At 43.0% G+C, this 24,024-nt stretch overlaps 1 protein-coding gene across 6 annotated transcripts in view; it reads left to right on the top strand.

The window, feature by feature from the left end:
• The window catches only part of ZFYVE28 (zinc finger FYVE-type containing 28), a 154,711-nt gene extending 140,611 nt beyond the window's left edge, over positions 1-14,100 (top strand). For 4 of the 6 annotated variants that reach the window (XM_054066095.1, XM_054066092.1, XM_054066091.1 and 1 more), the window contains 2 exons: positions 10,783-10,886; positions 11,803-14,099. In XM_054066095.1, coding sequence (XP_053922070.1) covers positions 10,783-10,886; positions 11,803-11,934 — 236 coding nt within the window. In that variant the 3' untranslated portion in view covers positions 11,935-14,099. Of the gene's footprint in view, positions 1-10,782; positions 10,887-11,802 lie in introns of all 6 variants that reach the window. The other 2 variants (XM_054066094.1, XM_054066093.1) reach the window with 1 other exon arrangement.
• The last annotated feature ends 9,924 nt before the right edge of the window (positions 14,101-24,024 follow it).

Genomic DNA, 24,024 nt, shown 5'->3' with positions numbered 1-24,024 from the left:
CAGAATGAGTGAGAACTGAGTGGTAGGAGTGTACGTCTCTGCTTGTATGCAGAGGGGGGTGACGAACAGAAAATGTTGGTTCATGTCATTTATAATAAAGATCACAAAACCTAATCTTAAAGATTAGGTTTTAGAGTTATGCTACATATTTACAAGTTATTTTGTGCTTATGTAAAACCCCTGGTTTGCTTGCTCGTCTTTTTGGAAGGTGCAGGCCAAAGGATCTCAAATCTAATCTATTTATTTAGAACAGCAGGGCTAATTCATGTATAATGCATGGTAGGAATATTATCTCTTCTGGGGAAAGATGATTTGGTAGTACATAAAGAACTATTCAGTAGTCATTTTAATTGATTTTTCTATTGTACTATAATTCAGAATGACACAGAATATGCAGTAAAGAGCAAATCTTTAAGCAAAATCCTTATCGTGTATAGGCTGTATCTGAAAAGAATGCAAGAGATTATTCGTTCTCTGCTATTTCAGTTCATATGCTTTTGTTTTGAATTGATGCCTGATGCTGTCAGTGAATTTGACTTACAGAACTTGAAACAAGTTATTCTGAACTCTGGGATGCTGAATATCCTTCTCACAGTGGATGTCCATTTTGTCAGAGCAAAGTCACTTCACTTCCCTGGCATGTTATTGTTAATCTTTTAAGGTTCTTCAGCTTTTCATGGCTTCTTCTATTGACATGACTTTATGTTTAGAGAAGTGCAGTCTATGGCTCGAGGTGTTATTTATCGACAGAAAAGCACAACAGTCAGGGTGCTTAGGTGATGTTACGGCTGATGTATAGGAGTACGGTTAAGGGGAATCTTTGGAGTTCCAAGGGCCGCTGCAGCACCCAGACAATGTGAATCAGTTATGTCCCTGCCCTAAGCAAATGGTAAAGCCCAACCCATAATTACTAATAGCATATGCAGAAAACTACAGCAAAGACAGCTTCCTGGCTGCACCTTTATTCTGCAATAGCAGGTGTTGCACATGTGCCGGCGTGGTGGAAAGTGAATCTTTGTGGCATTGCAGAATCATAGAATGGTGGGGTTTGGAAGGGACCCCTGGAGATCTAATCCAATCCCTGTGCTAAAGCAGGCTCACCTACAGCAGGTTGCACAGGAACGTGTCCAGGTGGCTTTTGAATATCTCCAGAGAAAGAGACTCCACGACCTCCCTGGGCAGCCTGTTCCAGAGTCCCCTTTGAATAAGCAGACTTGGATGCCAGCATGAGTTTGACTGCCTTGACAGGACGTTTTCCTATGCCAACAATTCCTCTAGAGCCAGTTAGCCAGCGCTCCTGCAGGTACACTTGGGCATGTCTGAATCCATCTCCTTGCAGGCTTTCTCTGGGAGTCTTACTTGGCTTGTGTGTAAGTAGTTATGCTGTGAATACGTACTTGTACAAATCAGTACAGCTCCTCTGGCTGTGTAAACTAACCAGTGTACTCTGCTGTTACTTACCCTTCAAATTTGTTGATGGGTTGGAATTCTCTATATCTCAAAAAGGCATAGATGAGCTCCACTTTCCAAACAAGAACAAACCACAAAGGTCTGCAAAAAGGTACGCCTGAAGTGGGTCAGTTTGTTGAGTTTGTGGGAACTTAGTACTAATGCCCATTCTGTCCCCTCACCTCTAATATATTCCAGGCCCCGGTCCCTTCAGGTCACATTGCTGGCGATGTTGTACAGACTTTTTTTTTCCTCCTGAGATATGCAGTGATGGCTAGCGGGGTATGTGGTTTTGCTATCCCTAAGACATCCACCATGAGGCATAAACTTACAGCAGTGTTTAAACCTCAGCAGCCATGTGCCTTTTCCCCTTTATAATACCTGCCTACCTGGCTCAATTTTGCTGGCCACTGTGGAAGCAGCAGCCCCTGAGCTTGAGTGATGTTTGTGTGTAGGTGGAAGATGTCTAGTGGTGAAGGCAACCTTTGCTGCATGAACATTGTGCCTAATTTCTTGCAGCAAGCTGGTAGGTTTGTCCTCCGGGCCAAATCTGGGCCACAGGCCACCCACAAAGGTGCACAGCAGTTTTCACTGTAAATGGATTCAATGCAAAGTCTGAGAGCGTTGCACCAATCTGTTAACAGCATTGCACCAAAATTAGTAGTATCTTCTTTGTACATCATTTCTACACTTCAGGTCACTCTTAATGATTTCAGCTGAAAGTGAAAACAATTTAAAGCAAATGAGCACATCAGTAGTTCCTCCCTTCTGCCATCATGGCAGAATAGGAGCATGTATCAAATTGATATAGCAAGGTACCTGCCAGGAAAGCTTTTTCCAATTATCAAATAAAACTCTCTTACTGAAAGTACGTAATGTTTAAGATTGCATCCAATGAGTAGTAATAAAAAAAACTCCCCCCAAAAAAAAAAAAAAAAAAAAAAAAAAAAAGCAAACCCAGCAACCTGAACAAATAAACAAATAGTTTTAAGATTCTGCCGAAGATTCCAACCTCTACTCAGATTATGAAGATGAATCACTTGTTTTTGTCAGGTTTCTCATTCTTACTGTATATAAAACCCACCAGCTGGCCTGGGTCATAAAACAAATATGAATGTTTATTATGAGCCAACTGACATTGGCAAGGGTATAAGAGTTAAATCCTGTGACCTTCGGGAGGCTGAAATACAATGAACTACAGCTTAATTGACATTTCTGAAGGAAAGCGTTTTTGGAAGGAAGTACAGATGAGCCTGTGGTGTATATGTTTGTCTTTGTCTTGATGCTCTAGAATTTTATTTTGAGGAAGTATATGTATTTATACTTCACTGAATATAAAAAAACACTTTATTTTTATAGGGAGAGAATGTAAGCCATATATATTTTCCTAGAATATAAGATTAATTTATACAATATTCCATAAATGAGTCTTAAACACAGTGAAATTTAAATACGGTGCCCTGGTTTTGTAGTGGAAGAGAGGGCCAGTGGGAATGAAGTTCTGTGTATAAAATCAAAGCAAATTTAAGTGGCAGCTGCTCAGAAAAAAAACCAAGTTGGGCTCTTTGTTACCAGTGGTGCTTGCTCTGAATCACAGTAACAGCAGAAGGCACCAGTGTCCCAAAACCTTTTGTGGTGCTGCCGCTGTCCCTGTGTCCTGGTGAGCTACAAGCCAGGGCGTGGAGAAGGTTATTTGGGAGTTCCTGAGCTCCAGCTAGGGACAAAATACTGCTGGATAATAATCAGTGCATGGGACTGAGAGCAGGCAGCATGGGTCATGCATGAATTAAAGTAAACCTCCGCATTTGGAAAAGGAAGAAAGTTACTCCTAGTTAACCTAGTATAAATATATCCCTGCTGGGACAGAGCTGAGTCATTCTTCATATGTATTATTGATGTAAAAAACATCAGGGAAGTAGTTGCTTGTCTTTCTGCTGTTTGTGTCTGGGATCATGTTTCCAGCCCCAGCACAAAACTTGCTTTGCACTAGCGAACAGTTTCCCGTATATGTACATATAGACATTATACATATATCTATATTACACACAGTAACTTCTGGGTTTTTATATCTTGATATGGATTTTTATGTGTTCATTTCTTTATGAATCTGTAAATGTGATCAAGCATAAATCCTTGCTCACCATACTTGAGACCATTATGTTTATCCTTGTCAGCTTGATGATTTTAATAGTGAACTTCGGCACATCTGAGTTTTGACCATGCATGTATTGTGTGGTAATTTATTACCTAGGAAGATTACTCTGTTGTGATTAAGGGAAGGTGAATATTTTTAATTGTCAACATCATGAAATTACACACTGGCTAAGAAAGTAAGTTGCACTTCTTGTCTAGGCATAAGCATTTGCCCCATCCCTGGAGGTGTTCAAGGCCAGGTTGGATGGGGCCTTGGGCAGCCTGATCTAGTGGGACGTGTCCCTGCAGGAACCCGTTGCAAGGGGGTTGGAACTAGATGATCTTTAACCCAAACTATTCTATGATTCTATGAGATCTGTACAAATCAGAAGTTTTTCTCAAGGAGAAACAGAAAGCATTGTCAAGCTGTTGGCACTCTGTGAAAATATTTGCTGTGGCATCTCAGCTGTCTGTAACCATACCTTCATTTTCACTCTATCCCTGTAGCATTCGTACAGAACTGCCTCGTTTGCTGCCACCTAGTTATAACTCCAGCCATAATGGATTTGCTGTGGCTGCCAGTACAAATATATGTGCGTGCCAAATGGTGTTAGCATCTGTTTGCTGCGCAAGAGCATGCTATTTCTCCTTGATCCCTTTCCATCTCGTAATATCCCAGCCCACCCACTTTTGTCTAGTCACAGGTCCTCACTGCTCTTCAACCAGCAGTACCAGCACAATACTGTAATTTATGGTCCCAGAGCTTGAGCTCTTGTTCTTGTTGCAATAAGAAGTCACAAGGTCGAGAAAACCCACCCATGCTGCTGCATGTGCAGAATCTAATCACAGTGAGTCTAGAATTAGCTGTCAGCCCTAGCTGAGTGCTTCAGTTTTTCTTTTTTCCTCCACCCGCCTATGGCTACTCTATTATTTATAATGATGACCCGCCACCCTTTGTAAATGAAAGAAGTTAAATTGTTGCACAGTTCAGTGGACAAAGGTATTCTGTCCACATAACTTCTTAGTTTTTCCTTATTCAGCAGCTCTGCTTACACTGTGCAAGAGAAGAACCTGACTTCAAGTTTTCCAAATTGAGGCTATATTTTATAATCAACTGACCATACTTAGTTGTACATGTAAAATTACAGGATTTTGTACAACTTTTAGATTGTATTGTAATAATTCGATCTGACATTTTAAGAACTTGCTCACAGCCTTTTACCTTTTCAAAGACTATTCCCAGTATGGAAATTGTAGAGACTTCATTGCAGGAGGAGGAAAAAAAACCCAAAGTACTGCAAAGCACAGACTTCTTCAGCTCCACAGTGATGTAACTGGGATTTTTATTAGATTTGAATTTTTTTTGTCCTAAAAATACACAGATTGCATGTTCTTCTGGCATGTAGTATGTAGATCTACATTGCCAGCTTGCTTCTAGCTTATAATTGTTGGTAGCTCTTGCAGAGAAAGACTCCTAGTAATGGTTATATGGAAGACGCAAGTCTCTAGTTCATCTGATTTTAAGTAAAGATTTGAACTTTATCCCAGTGTAAGTCAGTATTTTCTGTCAGAGTTGCTTCATTTTACGTAAATAATTATTTTGTCCAAAGAACGAGTTGCTGATCACGTACCTGTCCAGGATGGACACAGGATGTCATCATTCAAGGTTGTGTCCAACAAAGCAGAGCAAAGCTTGAGCCCAAGTCTGCAAAACTCCATGCTTTGATGAAAGCTTTCTAGATTTGCACAGATATTCCATCTAAAGGCATCTGTTAGACAAGAGCATGCTTGAATCTAGTAAGTCTGTGCCTCTGTTTTCTCCTTCACCCCCGAAATTTTCATCAAATAATGTTGTTGAAGCAGAAATCTTATTTTTATTGAAAGATTTCAACACTGCTGTAATCAGCACTAAATCTATTGAGCACAGGTAAAGATTACTTTGGTACGATTGCATCCTGGGTATCTTATATAAAATTCTGAGATTGCTCAGAATGACATGTGGAAAATTATGCGTGAGAAGGGACAAAAAAGGTTCATTTTACTCTGGCAGTTGAAGTGAGAGGTAAAGTTATGTCACTTTAGTTCTCTACTTTCCATATTTAAAACTGTAAGAATTTACCAATCCTGCTTTCATCAGAAAAGCTACAGCAAGCCCATCTGACCTTTTTTGCAGCTATGAGGCTAATGCACTTTGACAGCCTCAGCAGCGAGAGTTCCACCGGCTGCTGTAGGAACAGCTCTTTTAAGGTTAGTTTGGTGAAAGTATAATCAGGGGTATGCATGATGTGCTCTGAAATCTAATACACTTTGATGCAGGAGGAACTTTCAGTTTGAGTTCTGTATTAAGAAATATTTTATAAAAACAAAATATGCAGAAAGAATCTTTACTCTGAATTGCTTGGCCATAATCATAGAATCATAGAATAGTTTGGGTTGGAAGAGACCTTAAAGATCATCTAGTTCCAACTCCCCTGCCGTGAGCAGGGACACATCCCACTGGATCAGGCTGCCCAAGGTCCCATCCAACCTGGCCTTGAACACCTCCAGGGATGGGGCAGTCAACAACCTCCGTGGACAGCCTGTGCCAGTGCCTCATCACTCTCACAGTGAAGAAATTCTTCCTACTGTCTAATCTAAATCCGCCCCTCTCCAGTTTATACCCGTTGCCCCTAGTCCTATCACTACAAGCCTTTGTGAACAGCCCCTCCCCAGCTTGCACCACCATAGTGCATGCACCACCGCAAGCTTAGGGTTTAGTAGCTGCTGTTCAGCAGTGGGTCGTGGTGTGCATGATTTCTGGTTTGTTTTCTACCGGAGTATAGGCTTGCGAAACTGGTCTTCTGCGAGCTCTAACAGCCTTTGGAATTACTTCCCTCTGCCACCCCTCAACCCTGGCTCGTGGGTCTCAGCACCCCTGAATGAGCTTTCTGGTCTCATGTTGTCTGAGTCAACACTGCCGATGGATCCGTGTCCAGGCTCTCTTCTACTTGTGATCTGGAATGCAGATGTTCTCCATGATTTTTAAGATTTGATGGGACTGCAGTAGATCTATTGCACATATTCAAGCAAAATGAAGTCACATGCTTTTTGATAGTATTTACAGCATTTATAACTTTTAGTGTGGTTGTGGTTTTCTTAAAGCTCCAGCCTTTTGGTTTTATGTGAGATTTTTAAATTTTATAGAACAGAAAACTTTTTCAGCCAGTGAAGTTGCAGAGACATGTTAAGGTGTACTCTAAAAGCTACAGGATAAAATGAATAAAAAGACTATAAAATTTCATAATTTATAGGAGAATGTAATGCAAGATTTTTGAATAGTTAAGAGTTGGGAGTACTGTTTCTCCTTTCTTTTTCAGTCTTCACCCTATTTAATTTTATCTTGTGCCTTTTCCTTTTCCTAAACTTGTTTCTTATTCACTTAAATTCTAGTTTATCTTCCTTTCTCTGCCTTTTTTTCTGTATGTGCTTTTAATGTTTGCTTCAAAAATTTATTTCTGTAGTCTGTCTTGTTAATCCCTTCCCTCCCTCCCTCCTCCTCTTTGATGTCTGTGCTATGGTCTTCATCTGTTTCCCAACAGACTTCCCTTAACTCTCGTTGCATGATAAAGCAGTGGGCCAATTAGTCCGCGAACAAGGTTTTCCCTCCATTCTTTGTACAAATCCCTGGAGCAGAGGCAGAAAGTGCTTTACAGACTGGATATTGCCATTTGCTGCTGCATGCAGAGCTAACAGAGCGGCGTAGCCCGGTGAAGAACTTTAACATAAAAAGCCTAGGGGTGCGGTGCTGCTGCTCTGCTTCCAGCATGTCTTCAGGCTAATGCTAGGGGTTTAATTTGTATAACTCATTATGCTTCTCATACTGAAGCTTTATCCCCTCATGAGACTGCTCTTCAGAGAATATTTCAAAAACCCGTTCTATAAAAAGCCTGATGACTCAATCATTAATATATGTAAGTCAGAAAGGCTGCTCCCCAGATTGAGCGGGATGAGACTTGTGAAGAGGACCTAGGGGTGTTGATCCTGTTGCCACTGGGGCTTGTGTGAGCTTGGAGAGACCAAATCGTTCAGGCCTTCACCCTTCCTGACAGTGGAAGCACTTTGGCTCTGATCTAGGGTTGTGTTTAGTTTCTAAGTGTATACTTTGAAAATGAAGCCTCTGCGTTTGTATTCGGTGTAAGGACTTTTTCAGTGACGCTTGGAAGCAAAGATGTAGGGCAAATGGGCTGAAGTTTCTTATTTCCAGTGTTATTTCAGGAGTGCACCTCAGCGTAATTTTGGGCAAGACATTTCTCTCTCTGATTTCTCTCCACACACTCACTAACTGTAGCCGGGTGATGAGGACTAAAGCAATTAATGTTTGTACAGCATTTGGAATGTTAAAAGCTGTTACATAACTAAGTGTTACTATTTGGAGTGTGCTGCAGTGCAGATGATCTTGGTGTGAGCAGTTGGGATGTTAGGAGGGCACTAAAACCCAGAAATGGTGGGGCAGGGGACTGGCCATGTAGACCTTACCTGACTGTGGTTGAGTCACTGTCTGGGGGAAAATGTGCCCTTTAACTCACTGTACTGAAGTATTAATTTAGTGAAGCACTGGACATGACACCAACATGGTGGTAGAGAGAGTCCCTCTTATGAGGGAACGTTCTGTGGAGTGGTTCTATACATTGAGTACCTGTAGGATGTGATTTATTTTTCAATACAATTATAAAAACAAAATTTGCAGAGTTATTCATCTGGCAGTCAAGTAATTCTGTAACCATGAGCTAGGGATTATATGGCTATGATAAGTTTATGAGGTTATTATTATTCAAAATAAATTTGCTGTTTCTCATGGGGTTTTTTTGAAATTCTTGTTTAGCACTGCAGACAATTAAATCTATACAAAGTCAAGTGAAAAAAATTTGATTTCTACGTTGCACTTCAAGGGCAACAACAGAAAAAAAATCCCAAACAAAACAAAACCTGAATGGTAGAGACCTGATGAAGCTGCTTTGTGTCGATGGGCTCCAGAGTCTTTGTGGAAAGGTTGCATTAGCTTGTAGCATGTCTGGATTAATCACGATTTAAGGGAAGGAGTGATTCTGGTACCAGATGCTGCGGAAGTTGCAGTTCATGTTGGCATGCTGCACTTTGTACAAAAAGGGCCTGTGTTTTGTGTCCTTTCTTTGAATATTATAATTAGTAACTAGCTGAACGTGGTAGCCCACATTATAATGCAGTTGATAAAGCTTTGGTAGCAAAGTAGGCATCTTGCCAAACCTGCTTCCATCAGCTCTGTGTTCACTTGGAAGGGAAAACGGGCAGCAGAGAGCTTGAGTAACTTACTAAATTTTTCTGTCTTTAAATTAGTGAGAATCAATGGGATGGTTAAATCCCTAAAACCTTAATCAAGGTTGTGTAGTTTAATGGTAAGTGTTAAACAGGAATATCATTATTGGCTCACTTGATTTGTTTGGAATATATGTGGTAACCCAAGGGACTTCCTGGATGGAGAGCATGGAGATGCTTGCCATGGTTTCAGAACAGAGATTCCTATGAAAATGGTATGATGTTTCCCAAATCAGCATCCCATTAGGAGTAAGCTTCACTGTTCAAGCTACACGTACTAGCTGGGGAGGTTGCAGGGAAGGAAAAGAGCTGGAAAGGAAAATTCCTTGGTTTCATTGCTATTAACTCTTCAACTTAAGCTGGCAGTCCTGCATCTCCCTGCTGCTGAAGGAAAGCCTGCCTTTCAAGAAGGAATTTGTAGCCTTCTGTCCTCACAGAACGTTTTTCTGGTGAACTGTTCCCAGGGATGAGGTGAAGACTGCTAAGTGTGACCTCCTTTTCTTCACCATATAGGTGAAAAAAAGAAGACCAGTTTGTTCATTAAGTGAAAGATTGCTTTCATAAACCAGTTTGACTTCCAAAATACTTTAGAGGAGCCTGTAAAAGCTGAGTCAAGATTTGAAGCTCCCTTTGTTTTTATTAATCTGCTTTTTGAACATATTCTGCATTGAATGCTATATCCCTTTTTGCTTTTAATTTGGCAAATGTTGCAACGTGACAAACACATGAAAACTGGTTACAGCTATGTTTGAGCAATACAGTGGATTTTTCATTTAATTGTCTTCTTTCTGCCTATAGCTGTAGCCTTCTTGACCTCAGCATTAACTGCACGATATATTTTGTTGTTTGATAATATGCTCTTTGAAGCACGGATCTTGCATGTCAGGTTTATAAATCAGCAACTGCATGGGTTGCATACTGTAAATAATGCTTGGAGAGATGCTGCATACAGGGAACTTGGGCAAATACATCCAGCAATTCACGTTCACTGTGTCCATGGATTCCTTCTGGATATAACTTGTTTTGCCCTTCGTTAGATTTTTAACAACATAATTAAGCACTCGGCCACATCATTTCAACACTCATCATTTTAGATGCTCTGAAGTCACGTCAGCCTGTCGCTAGCAGAAGCAGCTCCGCAACAGTGAGCCTAATAACTTCTGCTTTGCCAAAACCAAATCTTTCCCTGCTTGGCTTTTATGAGAGTTAGAGAGCTCACAGGATAAATCAACTGAAATGAAACGTGCTGTTAGGGATAGAAGTCAGATTCTTTCTTTACTCAGTCTTGTACACTTGATTTTGTGGTTTTGCTGTAGTTACTGGTGACTTCCAGTAAGAGTCCCAGTAATTTAACAGACAGTAATCAGGCTTTGAGTTTCTTATCTGTAGAGCTGCTTGCCTAATTGCAGAAGAGCAGTCAGCCTTTCTGTAGGAAGGGCTGAAGAGGCTGGGAATGATCTCAGCTTTAAGCTTGTTTTGATGGCTGGTTGAATTGACGAGAACACCCATGTTCCAGCTCTACTTCAATAGCCTCTGGCCTTCGTACTTTATTTTGCTTATCTCCTCTTCCCTGCCACTTTCAGTTGAATAGGATATATTTTATTTCAAGTCCAAAGCTGCTGTGTGGTGTTTCAGTGCCTGCTGAGCTCTGCCCAAAGGTGGGCACCTGGCAGAGAAGGGAGGAGTTGAGCCCCTGTTGGGCATCCCGAACTCACCTGGCTGGCTATGCCCAAAGCACCTCGAGAAACTCAGATGAAAGCAGCTGCCATTATATTTTATTCTCCTTACTCCCTTGAGGATCTGGTAATTGCATGTTTATTTTTATACCCTTTTGATTTATATTTGCTTTTGTTGCTGTGTTTCTGACAGATCCTCCTGACTGGGTTCCAGATGAAGCCTGCAGCTACTGCACTGCGTGCAAAGCTCCTTTCACTGTCATTCGCAGGAAACACCACTGTCGGAGCTGTGGCAAGGTAATGACTCAGTCAAATGTGAGAAACCATCCGCTAAAGTGAACAGCAAATTTATGCGTGCCACAAACTCGGCTGCACAGCAAAATGCCTGCACTCTGCCAGGGTTTTCAAGTCACAAGTAGTTTTGTATGTCTTGGCTGTCAACTGTTGAGCTTAAGTTTAGAATGTGGATGGGAGAGTTTTGACTTTTATACAGCAGTAAGCATTTGCTTGCTAAAAGGCAGAACTCCCTGTTGATATCCTGGAACAGACACCCCAAATCCAGGAATCACTTTGGACTGCTGCTCTCAGCTTTAATGAGCTGCAGCAGCCTGCACTGTGAGGGGTGATGCACAGCTCCACTGCAGGGATGGTGTGTCCCTCTGCTTTGCTTTCTGAACCTTTGCAGAAGGACTGTCGTGCACAGGGCTTCTGCTTTGCAAGTTTGTGGGGGAGGAATAGGGAGTGAGGGAGAATAAAGCAGTCATGTGCCTCAGGAAGCCAGAAATCTGCAGTCCCATTTCACTTGCTTGCTAATGTGCAAGTTAAAAAGGATACTGGTTTTGTTAACATTATAGTGGACTTGCAAGGGTAGGAACTTAGGAGAATATTTGTGAATATCTCTGAGTCTTTCTTCAAAGCCAGTGGAGAGAGATGCTTCTTTTCACCTCTGGTGAAGCTGCCTTGCCCTGTGACCAGCAGAACTAGGCAGGCTTGCCTGTCGGTGCTTGGGCACCTGCGTTGCAGAGGCTACACACAGTCAGATTAACTAGTCATCATGCTATGAATTGCCTGCAGGGGGCTTCCAGTTGCTGTGCTGAGGAGGGTGGGGGTTCTAATGCACATGTAGAGTCTTCTCTCCCCTCTCTTGAAATAGGTTTTGTCCCATCCAGTTCTTCAAAGGAACTAAAGTGAAATATCCCTCTTTGTTTTTCAGATCTTCTGTTCCCGCTGCTCCTCTCACTCTGCTCCTTTACCTCGTTATGGTCAGATGAAGCCTGTCCGTGTTTGCACTCACTGTTACATGTTCCATGTCACTCCTTTCTATAGTGACAAAGCTGGTATCTGACGTATTAAACTACTGGTGTGTCTCCTGGAGTCTTACATGGACTGATATATTTGACCTAAGCCAAGAATTAACTTGAAAGAGGGACCCTTGTGAGGGTGTGTAGGCTTTGACATCCATTATTATAAATTTTGTACAGTTTTTATTGCATTTTACTAAGCTGCTAAAGGGAAGTATGAAGCGTCTGTAGCTCTAAGGCTACAGTACAGTCTTCCATAAATTTATAACAGTAATGTTACGATGCCATATGCAGAACAAATGCACTGTGTGGAAGGAAATAGGGCTCAGAGAATCAAACAGGCATTGCTGCTTATCTTACATGCTAGGAACAGAATTAGGCTGTTAACTAGTCCATCCCAGCAAATCAGTCCCAAAGCTCGGACACTTCTGTGCTCACTAGAATACCAGCATGGCTGTGGATGTCAGCGCTCTCCCTCCTGCTGCGGTTTAATTTTCCCATTACTAGACTTGTGCTACCTATGCTAGGATTAATTAAAGCAAAACTATTTCAAATCCGTATTTGATATCTACAAAGGCAAAATTTTCTGTCGATCACATAGGAAGCACTGAGAATCCTGAAGCAGTGTATTTCTGTTGCCTTTCATTTACCAAGCAAAGCAATAAGTCCCAAGTTATCTTCTAAGAAAGAAGTTTTACAACTTCCAGTTCCATATTTTGGAGGTTTGGAAGTATTTATAATCTGCAACATGCTGAATCCTGTTAATAAAATTATAACACAGAGCTTTGGTTTCTATAACAGCGTTTAAAACTTAACAAACTTCAGAGGAAATGCTTACCAAATGAATTAATTAAAATTAAAATACATATTTTTAAAAGAGTTTAGTGGCAAAATTCAGTAGATATGACAAATTATTTCTCTCATACTGAGTTTTTTAAATGGTTTTTAAAAGGCAAATGTGTAATGATATATTCAAAAGGTCCTACAGAATGGTCAACCAGAGAAGAAGGGTACTTGTTGTCCACATTTGGCAGAGTAACTGTGTAAAATATTGCATACTCTTACTTCACTCATGCTAACAAGTCTGAAGATGTTTTGTATTTATTTGAAACACCAGGAATTAATTTTTCTCTCCACTTGGAGAGGAAAGAAATAAGACTCACCTGGATTCATGCTGTGATCTTGTGCAAACTATTTGCAGTAAGAGCTCCCTGAGCACTGAGGTTTCAAAGGCGTTCGGACATGCTTTGAGCTCGCCACATGAAAAACAAGACAGTGTGTGCTGTGGTTATAGAGGAAACAAGATCAAGAGCGCTTTGCTGTATCCCCTTTCCTGACTTGCAGTGTTACACGCTGTGTTTCAAAGTGATAAATACAAAGAAGGATGAGGAAGTTGTTTGTAGTATCGTGCTCGAGAAAGGTTGTCATTCAAAATAGGAAAACAAAATGGGCCAGTGTTGATTTTTTTTTAATTCATTTTTGCAAGGACATTCCCTTTGTTACGTGGTTTAATATTCCGTGTTAATGAGCCATATAAGAGTACAACAGTTGGGCACTAACGTCATTTTGAATCAGAGAAACAGCTTCACTTAGTTGATATATGATGCACAAGCCTTATAATGCTGTTTGTAGGCAGTGTCAGCTATGATGTGTTATCCTCACCTTATTTATATTTTTATTATGTTCCTGAAATCCTTCCCATGGAATTCTTGAGTTGGAGTGTCTGCATTCACCAGAGTTTGGAAAGGCGTGGGGCTGGGCACTTGGTGGGAGGTGGGTAACATGGTGTAAGCAATGATACTTATTCAGGCTTAAATCTCAGGCTTCACATTGCAATGATTATTGCAGTTTTATTTTTAGAAAAAAAAAACCAACAAATTTAATGCTTCTTTTATAGGATAAAAAATACAACAAACTTCAGTTGTGAAATAAATATGCACAAAAAGTTGCTTCTGTGAAAAAATCTTATTTAATGGACTGAATATTTATTCAAGCTTGTTTTTATTTTGTAAATGCTGTAATTCAGAATCATTTCCATAAATATGATATTTAAAGATCTCAGACACTATAGTTTCTTATGTAAATACAGACTCCTATTTCTCTTACCGAAAAGCACAATGACTATATCAATACTAATATACATTTGCCTCGAGGAAGACTTTCATCTTGTAATCTCTTCAGATAATTAAAGTGTCAGGACTTTCTACTTCCATGTGCTGGATTGCTCTTTCATTTCGGGGTCTGTTTACATGGAGTGACAGCTGCCATCCTGTTAAACAAACTGGCCTTAAGTCTTGCTCGTGCTGCAAGTAATGTGAAAGAAATTAGTTTAAGTTTGAAAATGGAAGTCGCTCATACAGAGAAGGGGCAGTAAATCAGAGCTGTCACTTCACGCTGCCTTATGCTATCGCCTGCCACTGGCTGAGAATCTCCCTTCCCAAAATACTGGGAAGTGGCAGTGGCCACTTCACACATTAGGCAGATTTGATCTGCCTGTGTCAAATCTGAATAATGTTTTCTGTGGGGGATATAAATCTGCAATGAAGTTAGTGTGCCTTGGATCTACCAGCACAGATACTCTTGTAAATCATAAGTGCCCAGTGCTGATTTGGTCTCCTTGTATGACATAGAACTGTTGTAGGTTTTATGAGAATTAGCATAATTTTCCAGAAGACTTAATGCATGGCTTTGGGATCCATTTCACTGAAGAAAAAACATGTTACGGCTCCGGGACATTAGGATCTTAGCTGCAGTGGTGCAACAGAAGGAAAATTTTATGGGAAGCCTGCACAGAAGTTTAAGATTGCATTTAAATTAATGTACGTAATATTTATGGGTAAATAATACTGCTTTAAGGGTAGTATAAATAAATGAACAGTAGAAATTTATCCTATAGGGACTTAAAATTTACATCATCAGCGTCTTGAGGGGAAAAAAGGGATCTCTGTTCTCTAAACCACAGCAATATGTTCCACAGCAGTTTCCCTGCTGGGAATGCTATAGTAGAAGCCATACAAGACAGTAAGGCAAGAGAAACATTGCCAAAGGTGGCAGTAATTCACCTGGTGTTGGACTCTTCTGTGTGACAGGTTCCCTCTGAATCAAATCTGTTTTCAAGATTAACTCTTTTTTCTGAAATGATCCATTCTAGATCTGTACCAATCATCCAGTGCTTCCTGCTTGCTCCAGGTTTGTAAAGGGAGGTGGAATGCCAGGGCTCCCTCTGTGATGAAAAGGGCTTCAATAAAAAAAAGTCTCTGCTTCCAGAGAATACCCCCGTCCAGAAAATTCAGAGATACTTAACAACTGTCGGACGACATCTCAGTGAGGAGGACGCTAAGTGGAAGCAACGTGCTAGGATAATTACCTGTGTGTGTGGTATTGAACCTGGGAGGAAGGAGGAGGAAAGTGGGGTGCGTGTATGTATGGTGGTGCTTGTACAGGGCGGGGTGGAGGGCACACAGAAGGTGGGCTGTGAAGTAGGAGACGTCCCTGTCAGAAAGCTTTCAATACAGCCCGTCGCAGTCCTGCCTGGGAACTGGAGGAAACCACCAGCATTCTCAGTGTCTCGTCCCCAGCTGAACTCGCTGTCAGTTTATGCAAAGTCAAAGCTGCTGGGTCTGCATCCTCCGGTTTCCGTGGCAACCCCCGATAGCATCTCTCTACTGAGTGCCAAGACTGCAGCACTCTGTTCCTGCACAAGCAGGCACGGAGGCTTCTGCGTTCTGCTTCGTCAGAGGCTTTGTGATTGCTCAAACATCTTTATTTGTAACGAACACTTATGCTGCATAGTTGGATGCTCACTGGGAACTCAATTTTCTGATGATAATGTGTTACTGAATTATGCTTTATTTATGTTGCTTGTCTGGAAGAAATCTCTCTGGGTGTACTTTTGAGAATCCTTAAGCTATTTTCATTTCCCCTTTTTCACCCTTTACCCCCCTGCACCACCCAGCTTTTGGTATCTGCTATGTGGAAACTGGATGTCTTATGTAGCGTCCTTGGATATCTTACGGACAGTGAAATCTTAAAGGCAATATTGCATAATTCAAGGAGCTTTCCATCTCTATTGCTTTCTGATCTTGCCCCTCAAGTTCCCAGGCACAGGCTCACTTCAAACCCTCATTTGCTGTCCTTGTAGTCGCGAGAGCATCCTGTCACACAGGTCCTTCCAGGCTGCCTGAGCTACTATAGGTTTTGCACTGAGCTTGTTTAGAATCCTGCAGTATTCCTTTACTTTGTAGGGGAGAAAGGATGGTTCCTAAAGCCAGGGTTTAATAGCTGATAGTAAATAATAGATATTATGAAGACTCTGGGCTTTTTTTTCATTTGTTTCTCTTTTTCTCGTTCTTAAATCAAAAAAAAAGACAAAATATTAGGCCAGAAGGATGAAGAAGAGAACACTTGTTGTAGCAAATCTAGAAGTGTGAAGATGAAATTTCAATGAGATGATTGCTCTTTGAACTGTAACTGCATGTGCTAGGAATGCTGGGGCTCATGCATAAAACAAACCGAGCAATTACAAACCGAGCAATTAGTGTTTCGTGAATTCATTTCATTTCTTATTTTCACTAAACATGAAGGCTCTGATGGTTTTCCCTCATATTTCGCACAAAGGTATGAAGTTAACTGTTCTGCTTATTTTTTTTTTGCAAACAGCCATCAGCTTGTTGGGGGTCTGACCAAGCTCGTCTACAAAGGAGAAAAAATCACCTGCATCCAGAGTGATGCAGACAACAGCGGGGCCTCCAAGCCTCTTCCCTGCTGCTTTGCCTGCTCCAGCAACAGTGGTTGGGTGACTGCGTGTGCCTGTGATCACAGGGAGAATGTAAAGGGGGTTGTTGCTCATGTCCAGTTGCTGAGCGATGCTCTCCTGAGCATGAGATGCCGGACACAGGCCAGGATGCAAGGGAATGGCAGAGCCAGCCAGTCTGTAGCTGTAGCCATCTCAGATACTACAGAGATTTTGTTTTCTGAAAGCACGCCATGCCAGGCATTCACACCACTTCAGCAAGCGCTAAAACTCTTGTCTTATTCTAGAAAAATCTTATTTGCATATTTTTTCAGTTTCACGTAGTTCATCACAGGGCATTAAAACATTTTTAACCACTATGGCTTTTTTATTTACTAAGTTAATAATAAAAAAGTAACAAAAGAGCAGTAGGGAGGGCATTTAAGGTGACTGCTTTCTAGGTAATATTTCAGCAGTGGCCAGCTTTCACTTTTTTCAGTGGAATTAGGCTGCGGTACTGATGGGCTTGTCAGTACAGGAGAGGATGCTGAGAAGAAATAGTTCTGTATAGCATTTGTGCTGGTAACTTCTCAGTGATGATGTCCTAAAAAGGTGCTGAAAATGTCCATTTTTCTGGAAAACTGTGTCTTAAAATGACTTTGAAGCGCCTCAGCCTTTGTGGACAACTTGGAGAAAGTCACCCCTCATCCTTCAGTGGCTCCACTTGGGGCTGTCCCAGACCAAGACCCGGTCCTGAGAAGTTGTGTGTCAGCGATGGTAAGAGCAGTGAGTCTTTCCTGGTTTTATTGGTGGAGGACTTGTACCATGCCATCTTCCCTTATGTTTCAGGAGCCCGAGGTCAAATTTTGAGGCACTTGATGATAATGAGTTTTTCTGGCCATGACCATTTGTGATGCTCAAATTAGCTGATTTTCTGTTTCTCATACAGCAGTGAATCCTGCTTGTTTGGGGCTGGTTTGTTTTCATTTTAAATTAATTTCGCTTTCTTTGGCTTATCAGCAGATAGCTGGAAGTTTATAATTGAAGATATAAACAGAAAAAGAATCACTTTTGCAAGTTCACAGATGTATTTAAAGGGGAACTACCCTGTGATCCCCTGACTCTCAGACACTGGGAGTTGATACAGAAAAGAGTAAACCCCAAGGAGTTAAAAAGTCCTGGATGTCAGTTTCCAAACATTGTGCTTTCTGTCTCAGAGGACTTATTGTAGCTACTGGAAAGGGAAATGGAAAGGGATGGATGATCTCTGGGGAAAATGGTCTGTTTAGTAGGGAACAAAAAATTAAAGTCTTGAGCCGGTGATTGTAACTCATCTTTGTCTAGAAATAAATCTTCCCTAGTTTAAAACCTAATGAAGGAAATTGTTATACTCTCCATGTAAAAAAGTTCATTGAAATAAGAAAATTTCATTGCTTTGGTCCAAGAGTGTTGGAACAGAATGTAAAAGCTACTACGAATTCATTCAGTGGCCAGTTATGTAGCCTCTAATAGCCCTGTTTGGGGGAAGTTTGTTTCAGGACAGGACTTTGGCCTTGCTTGAGAAACAAGTAGGAAACTCGTGCCCAGCTGTACTCCTGAAAGGAAGTTTTCTCCATCACATTTGCTCCTCACATTCTGCTTTCTGCCTTTTCTCTTTTCTCTTTAAAGGAGTAATATTGGAGTTAGACTCTAAACTGAGTCTCACGGAAAATACTTCCGTGTTTCTTTTCCATAGGCAGCATTTGAAACGTGAGTAGTTTTCTGTGATTGTTGATTGTCTTAAAAACTTAAGTTGTAAAGAGCTGAGATTTTGGATGCAAATTTGCATCCAAAGTTGCTGCCTCCATACAACTTTTGTCTTACACTAGAGCAAGAGCAAAGTAATTGCTACAGGGAAGAAACAGCAAATTGGGCTGGTGGGAAGTGGGAAGGCTTCAGGGCTTCTTGTGAAGAGACTCTTGGTGGTTCTTACTGAAAATACCCAAGTACAGAGCCAGCCTCCATCACCAAAAGGCACAAGCCTGCAGGTGATGCAGCCTGGAGTCAGGGACCTAGGACCTGGCCAGACTGAAGGGAGAAGCCGAGGAGCAGCTCTTTTCCCCATGTTTTTGCTAAAATCAAATCCCAGAAGGAATACAAGGTGTTGTCTTACCTACTGCATTGAGAGGATGCTTGAACAGCTTGGAGAGAAATTCCTCAAGCACTTTGGGTTTGCTACTCCTAAATTCCCACCCAGTGCTGACAGAAATGCTAGTCCTTGGCAGGTGGAGAGGGAGAGGCTGTTGTCTTTTTGCTTTTTGATTATATTTTAAATATTTTTCTGCTTGCTTTCTGCATTAAGAACTAAAAGAAAAAAGTTCACATTTAAAAAAATCTCAAATTCCTATTCATGCAACAAATAACTCTTGCAATGTAATATAATTGCATAGTGCAAATAAATACCAGTCATTAAATAATATTACTCATGTTTTAAACAGAAAAAAAAAACATTAGCCTCAAATCAAGTGATGACAAAAGCGTTTGCTCTGAGTACAAACACCTCAGAAGCCATTGAGAATACCAGCGCAGTGTGGTTAAACCTTCTCTGCTGGACGTGCCACTCCTGGATGCTTTCCAGTGCCCTCCCAAGGTTCAGATGTCACAGCATTTGCTGCCAGAGGAAATGGGTTCTTGCCAAATGCCATCTTCATCGTTGCTCTGCGTGCTGCTGGGGTTCAGTGCTGATGGCTCTCTGAGCCTCTGCAGGGTTGTTGTTGTTTGTGATATTTATAAAACAGCTTAAGCACCTGGCAAAAAGGACTGGTAGCTGAAGGGGGGAAGGTGTTGGGCCAGTGAACTGCTTAAAGCAATGTTTCTGGTGTGTTTTGCTGTGAGGAAAAAGACATAGGAATAAATGTGAGGGAAAAGACATGGGAATAAGAAGCGTGGCCAGCAGGTTGAGGGAGGCGATTCTGCCCCTGTTCCCCTCCTGTGAGACCTCACCTGGAGTATTGTGTCCAGTTCTGGAATCCTCAACATAAGAAGGCTATGGAGCTGTTGGAACGAGTCCAGAGGAGGCTACAATGATGATCGGAGGGCTTGAGCACCTCGCATATGAGGACAGGCTGAGAGAGTTGGGCTTGTTCAGCCTGGAGAGGAGAAGAGAAGGCTCCGAGGAGATATTATAGCGACCTTCCAGTACCTGAAAGAGGCTACAAGAAAGCTGGAGAGAGGCTGTTTATACAGCCTTGTAGTGATAGGACCAGGGGGAACGGGTATAAACTGGAGAGGGGCAGATTTAGGCTTGATATAAGGAAGAATTTCTTCACCATGAGAGTGGTGAGGCTCTGGCACAGGTTGCCCAGGGAGGTTGTGGCTGCCCCATCCCTGGAGGTGTTCATAGCCAAGTTGGATGGGGCCTTGAGCAGCCTGAGCCAGTGGGACGTGTCCCTGCCCATGGTAGGGGGGTTGGAACTGGATAATCTTTAAAGTCCCCTCCAACCCAAACTATTCTATGATTTGGTGATTCTATGATTCTAACTAAGGGATTGGAAATCTCCAGGGTTGCAATCTATTGAATGTATCAAAGAGACTAATTGCACACACAATCAACTACCCTGTAAATGCCTGCACTGGGTGTATTATCTGATAAGCAGGGCTCCTCTGCCTGGCAGGCGTCCGGTGGGAACCAATGGCCAGAAGCTGAGCCAACTTGAATAAATCCACATGAGAAAGAACAGGTTAGTTCTCGTGTGCAACATCAGCTGCTGGAAGAGTGAACTAACAGTTGTGGTGAACTCTCTCCTCATGATCACTAGAATTTTTAACATGGCATCAAGGTCTTCCTACAGGCACAGCATTGGGACTGAGGCAGAAATGAGTGCTCGGTGGTGCTGCCCTGCGCTGGGGAATGCTGGTCAGGGTGGGCCCAAGTTTATATATCAGTTCTGGAATTATCAAGAAGAGAGACTCCTCTGAAGTCTGGTGTGTGGGAGGGATGCAGCGGCACAGGCAAACCACTCAGCACTCGCCATCTCCTTGTTTCACTCTGGAGTTAATCCTGCGCTGAGGCTGGAGTCACACCAGCACTGGACCATTGTAAGGATCAGGGGGAAGAAAGGTAACAGATCAAGCACAAGGAATAAGGAAGCAGGCAAAACAGAAAATGCACTGCTATGTGGGATCCCAGTGTCTAAAGGAGGGGAAGGAAAATCCCTGACCACAAAAATTTACTTATGTGTAATTCATAATCAGCTAAAGGAACCGCTTCCCAGTTTGCCAGCAGCAGCTCTCCTGTCTTTGAGAGCTGGCTGTGATTTCACACAGTGCTTGTCAGTAGTGGCATTGGGCTGAAAGCATCAGTTCTGCAGACTACCAGCCTGGGCTGTGGGTACCAGCGCATGGGAACTAAGCAAGGATGGGTGTGTAAAATCCCGGCTTTCCCAAACTCAGTCTGCTGCTAAAGAAGAAATGATCCTTCTGCTCTGTTTTCTTTCACAACTGCTAGAGGTGACACCACTGCTCGTCTGAGCCAGTCCTTGCAGCTGCGCCCTGAGCAATGGAGGCAGCAAGCTAGAATTTGGAGAGCTAGGAGTCATGTCAAGGCTCCTCTTGTGAATGTTAGGCCAGTCACTTTGGGATTCAGGCAGAGCCTTTGCAGCCGTTTCCAGGGATGCTGGATCAGACTCCAAAGCCTTACTTGTGCCTTGTTTCCCTCAGTGCAGAGCAGAGAGGATGCTTGTTTTCCTGAGGAACCAGGCAGGAATCACAGTGGCTAACGCTGCACAGACACTATAGTGAGGTACAGTAGAAGATGTAAGTAAATACCATATATGAAAAGGGTTTATTCAGATCCTTAACCAGCACAACACATTAGCTTTGAAGGACCAGAAGGAGAAGCCATGCCTTTCCGCCGCCTGAGCAGGGAGAGTGGACTACTGGCCCCTCACTGCTTCTGCTATAAGCGCTGTTGCAGCCTGTGAGCGCTTCCCTTCAGAGATTGTTCAGGCCACAACGAATGTTGTGAGCATTCGTTTGGGCATCCCCACAGCAGAGGCATTGCAATACTGTGTCATAAAGGAGTCTATAGGATATTTTATAGTAAGTCATAGAACCACAAAATGGTTTGGGTCAGAAGGGGCCTTAAAGCCCATCCAGTTCCAATCCCTCCACCATGGGCAGGGACACCTCCCACTGGATCAGGCTGCTCAAAGCCTCCTCCACCCTGGCCTTGAACACCTCCAGAGACAGGGCATCCACCACTTCCCTGGGCAATCTGTTCCAGTGCCTCACCATCCTCACAGTAAAAAAAATTGCTTCCTTATATCTAATCTAAATCTCCCCTCTTTCAGCTTAAAACCATTTGTCTTCATCTGGAAGCCTGGGCACTGGAGCTGCCAGCCCAGCACCATGCTCAGCTGGCCCCGTACCCGTGGGACCCCATAGTTGTGCTTCCAAATCAATGTATTATTACTGTGGTGTGTGATTCCCACCACATTTCCTTGCTCTCCTCAGGTGTTTCAGGTCTACAGAGGCTTTGCTCTGCCCTAATGGATTTTCAGGAGTTCTTCCAAGTCTGCCACATGCTAAAATGTTTCTGCTCCTTCCCACCTCCAGTGACAGCCTGCTGCCCCCCTGATCTGCTGGAGCATCATCTGCTGCTCTTGCATTCCATCCAACATCCACCAGCCTATTTTTCTTTTATAGTTTCTCTGCTGGGGCTTTTGAGTGATTTTAAGTCCTGGCCTGGAATCCCAAAGTCATCTTCCAACAAAACAAACATTTCGGATTTAAAATGCAGCAAAGCTGTTCTTTCCAAATCATCTTGCCAAATCATAATTTCTCCTCCTTTAGTGGCCCAGTATCTTGGGGCTGGGAGAAGGCAGTGCTTTCACAAACGAGCCTGCCCTACCTGCTGTCACAGCAGCAGCGTTTGGCTGTGCAGTTGGTTATGCTTCTAGGTCAAGTGCTTGAGCTGTGTAGAAGCTGATTGCATCGAGTACTGTCTCCTTCCATTCTCTGCTTAACATTCATACAGGAGCATTAATACCTCCATACTCCAACATAAACACAGTATTCGGGTCACATGCAAGCAGTTTAATTCCTGAAAGCTTTCACACATTAATAAGGACCATAATGTCCTCTCGGGGCTCTCATTGACCCTTGCCCTGTCATGGCTGTGGGGCTGTTTGCACTTGGGCTGTGTGTTTGCAGGGTTTGGCAGGAATGTCAGCTCCTCTGAGGCCTCTGCTTCCCAGATGTTGTCTATGAAAGAAGCCCTGGCTCTGCAAGGCTTTGTTGAGCTTCTGCCTCACTGCTCGACTGAGAAGTTCGGTAAGACACCCAGTTCTCTGTGAACCCAGCAGTGCGAAGCCTCCAAGCCCTTTGGGGAGGGAGCATCTTTCCCAGCTGGGATAAAACCTGCAATTCTGATTCTCCTTTCTAACCCCTCTGGGACAAAACACAATCAACACTTGTCCCCTCTGCCCAGCTCCTCTGCATCGCCTGGCTGCATCACTCCAGGATGGTGGAGGTCATAGAATCATAGAGTGGTTTGGGTTGGAAGGGACAGTAAAGATTCTCCAGTTCCAACCCCCCTGCCATGGGAAAGGACACATCTGACTGGCTCAGGCTGCCCAAGGCCCCATCCAACCTGGCCGTGAACATCTCCAGTGATGGGGCAGCCACAACTTCCCTGGGCAACCTATGCCAGGGTCTCACCACCCTCATCGTGAAGAATTTCTTCCTAAATGTCTAGTCTAAATCTTCCCCCTCCAATTTAAAACCATTTCCCTTAGTCCTATCACCACATGTCCATGTAAAAAGTCCTTCCCCAGCTTTCCCGGAGCCCCTTTCAGTACTGGGAGCTGACTCTAAGGTCTCCTTGGAGCCTTCTCTTCTCCAGGCTGAACAACCCCAATTCTCTCAGCCTGTCCTAGCAGAGGTGCTCCAGCCCTCTGATCATCTATGTGGCCCTCCTGTGAACATGTTCCAACAGCTCCATATCCTTCTTATGTTGAGGAGCTGGTGTGTCCCTGTAAATAGCAGCTGCCGGTGACCCGAGTGGCTGAGCTGTGGCGGGTGAGGGGGGCCGAAGGAAGGCAGGAGCAGCAGCAGCAGAAGCAGCAGAGGAGCAGCAGCAGCAGCAGAGGAGCAGCAGCCGCAGCCGCGGGCTCGGTGTGACACCGTGCGGCCGGCAGGAGCAGCGCTTCCCTCCCGGGGGACCCAAGCGGGGGTGACCTTTCCTGAACAGAAGAGCTTCCAGCCCATCCCAGCCCGATTCACCTCCAGCCTCAGGAAAAAAAAGACCCAAACTTTCCTCTTTTTCTGTTATGTGGATTCAGGCGCCAGGGATGGATTGATGTCCCCTGAGTAATGACGTGTGAGACCTCACCTGGAGTGCTGTGTCCAGTTCTGGAATCCT

The sequence above is a fragment of the Cuculus canorus genome, chromosome 4, assembly GCF_017976375.1.
Source record: "Cuculus canorus isolate bCucCan1 chromosome 4, bCucCan1.pri, whole genome shotgun sequence".
NCBI lineage: Eukaryota > Metazoa > Chordata > Aves > Cuculiformes > Cuculidae > Cuculus > Cuculus canorus.
This window is presented reverse-complemented; position numbering and strand designations above follow the sequence as displayed.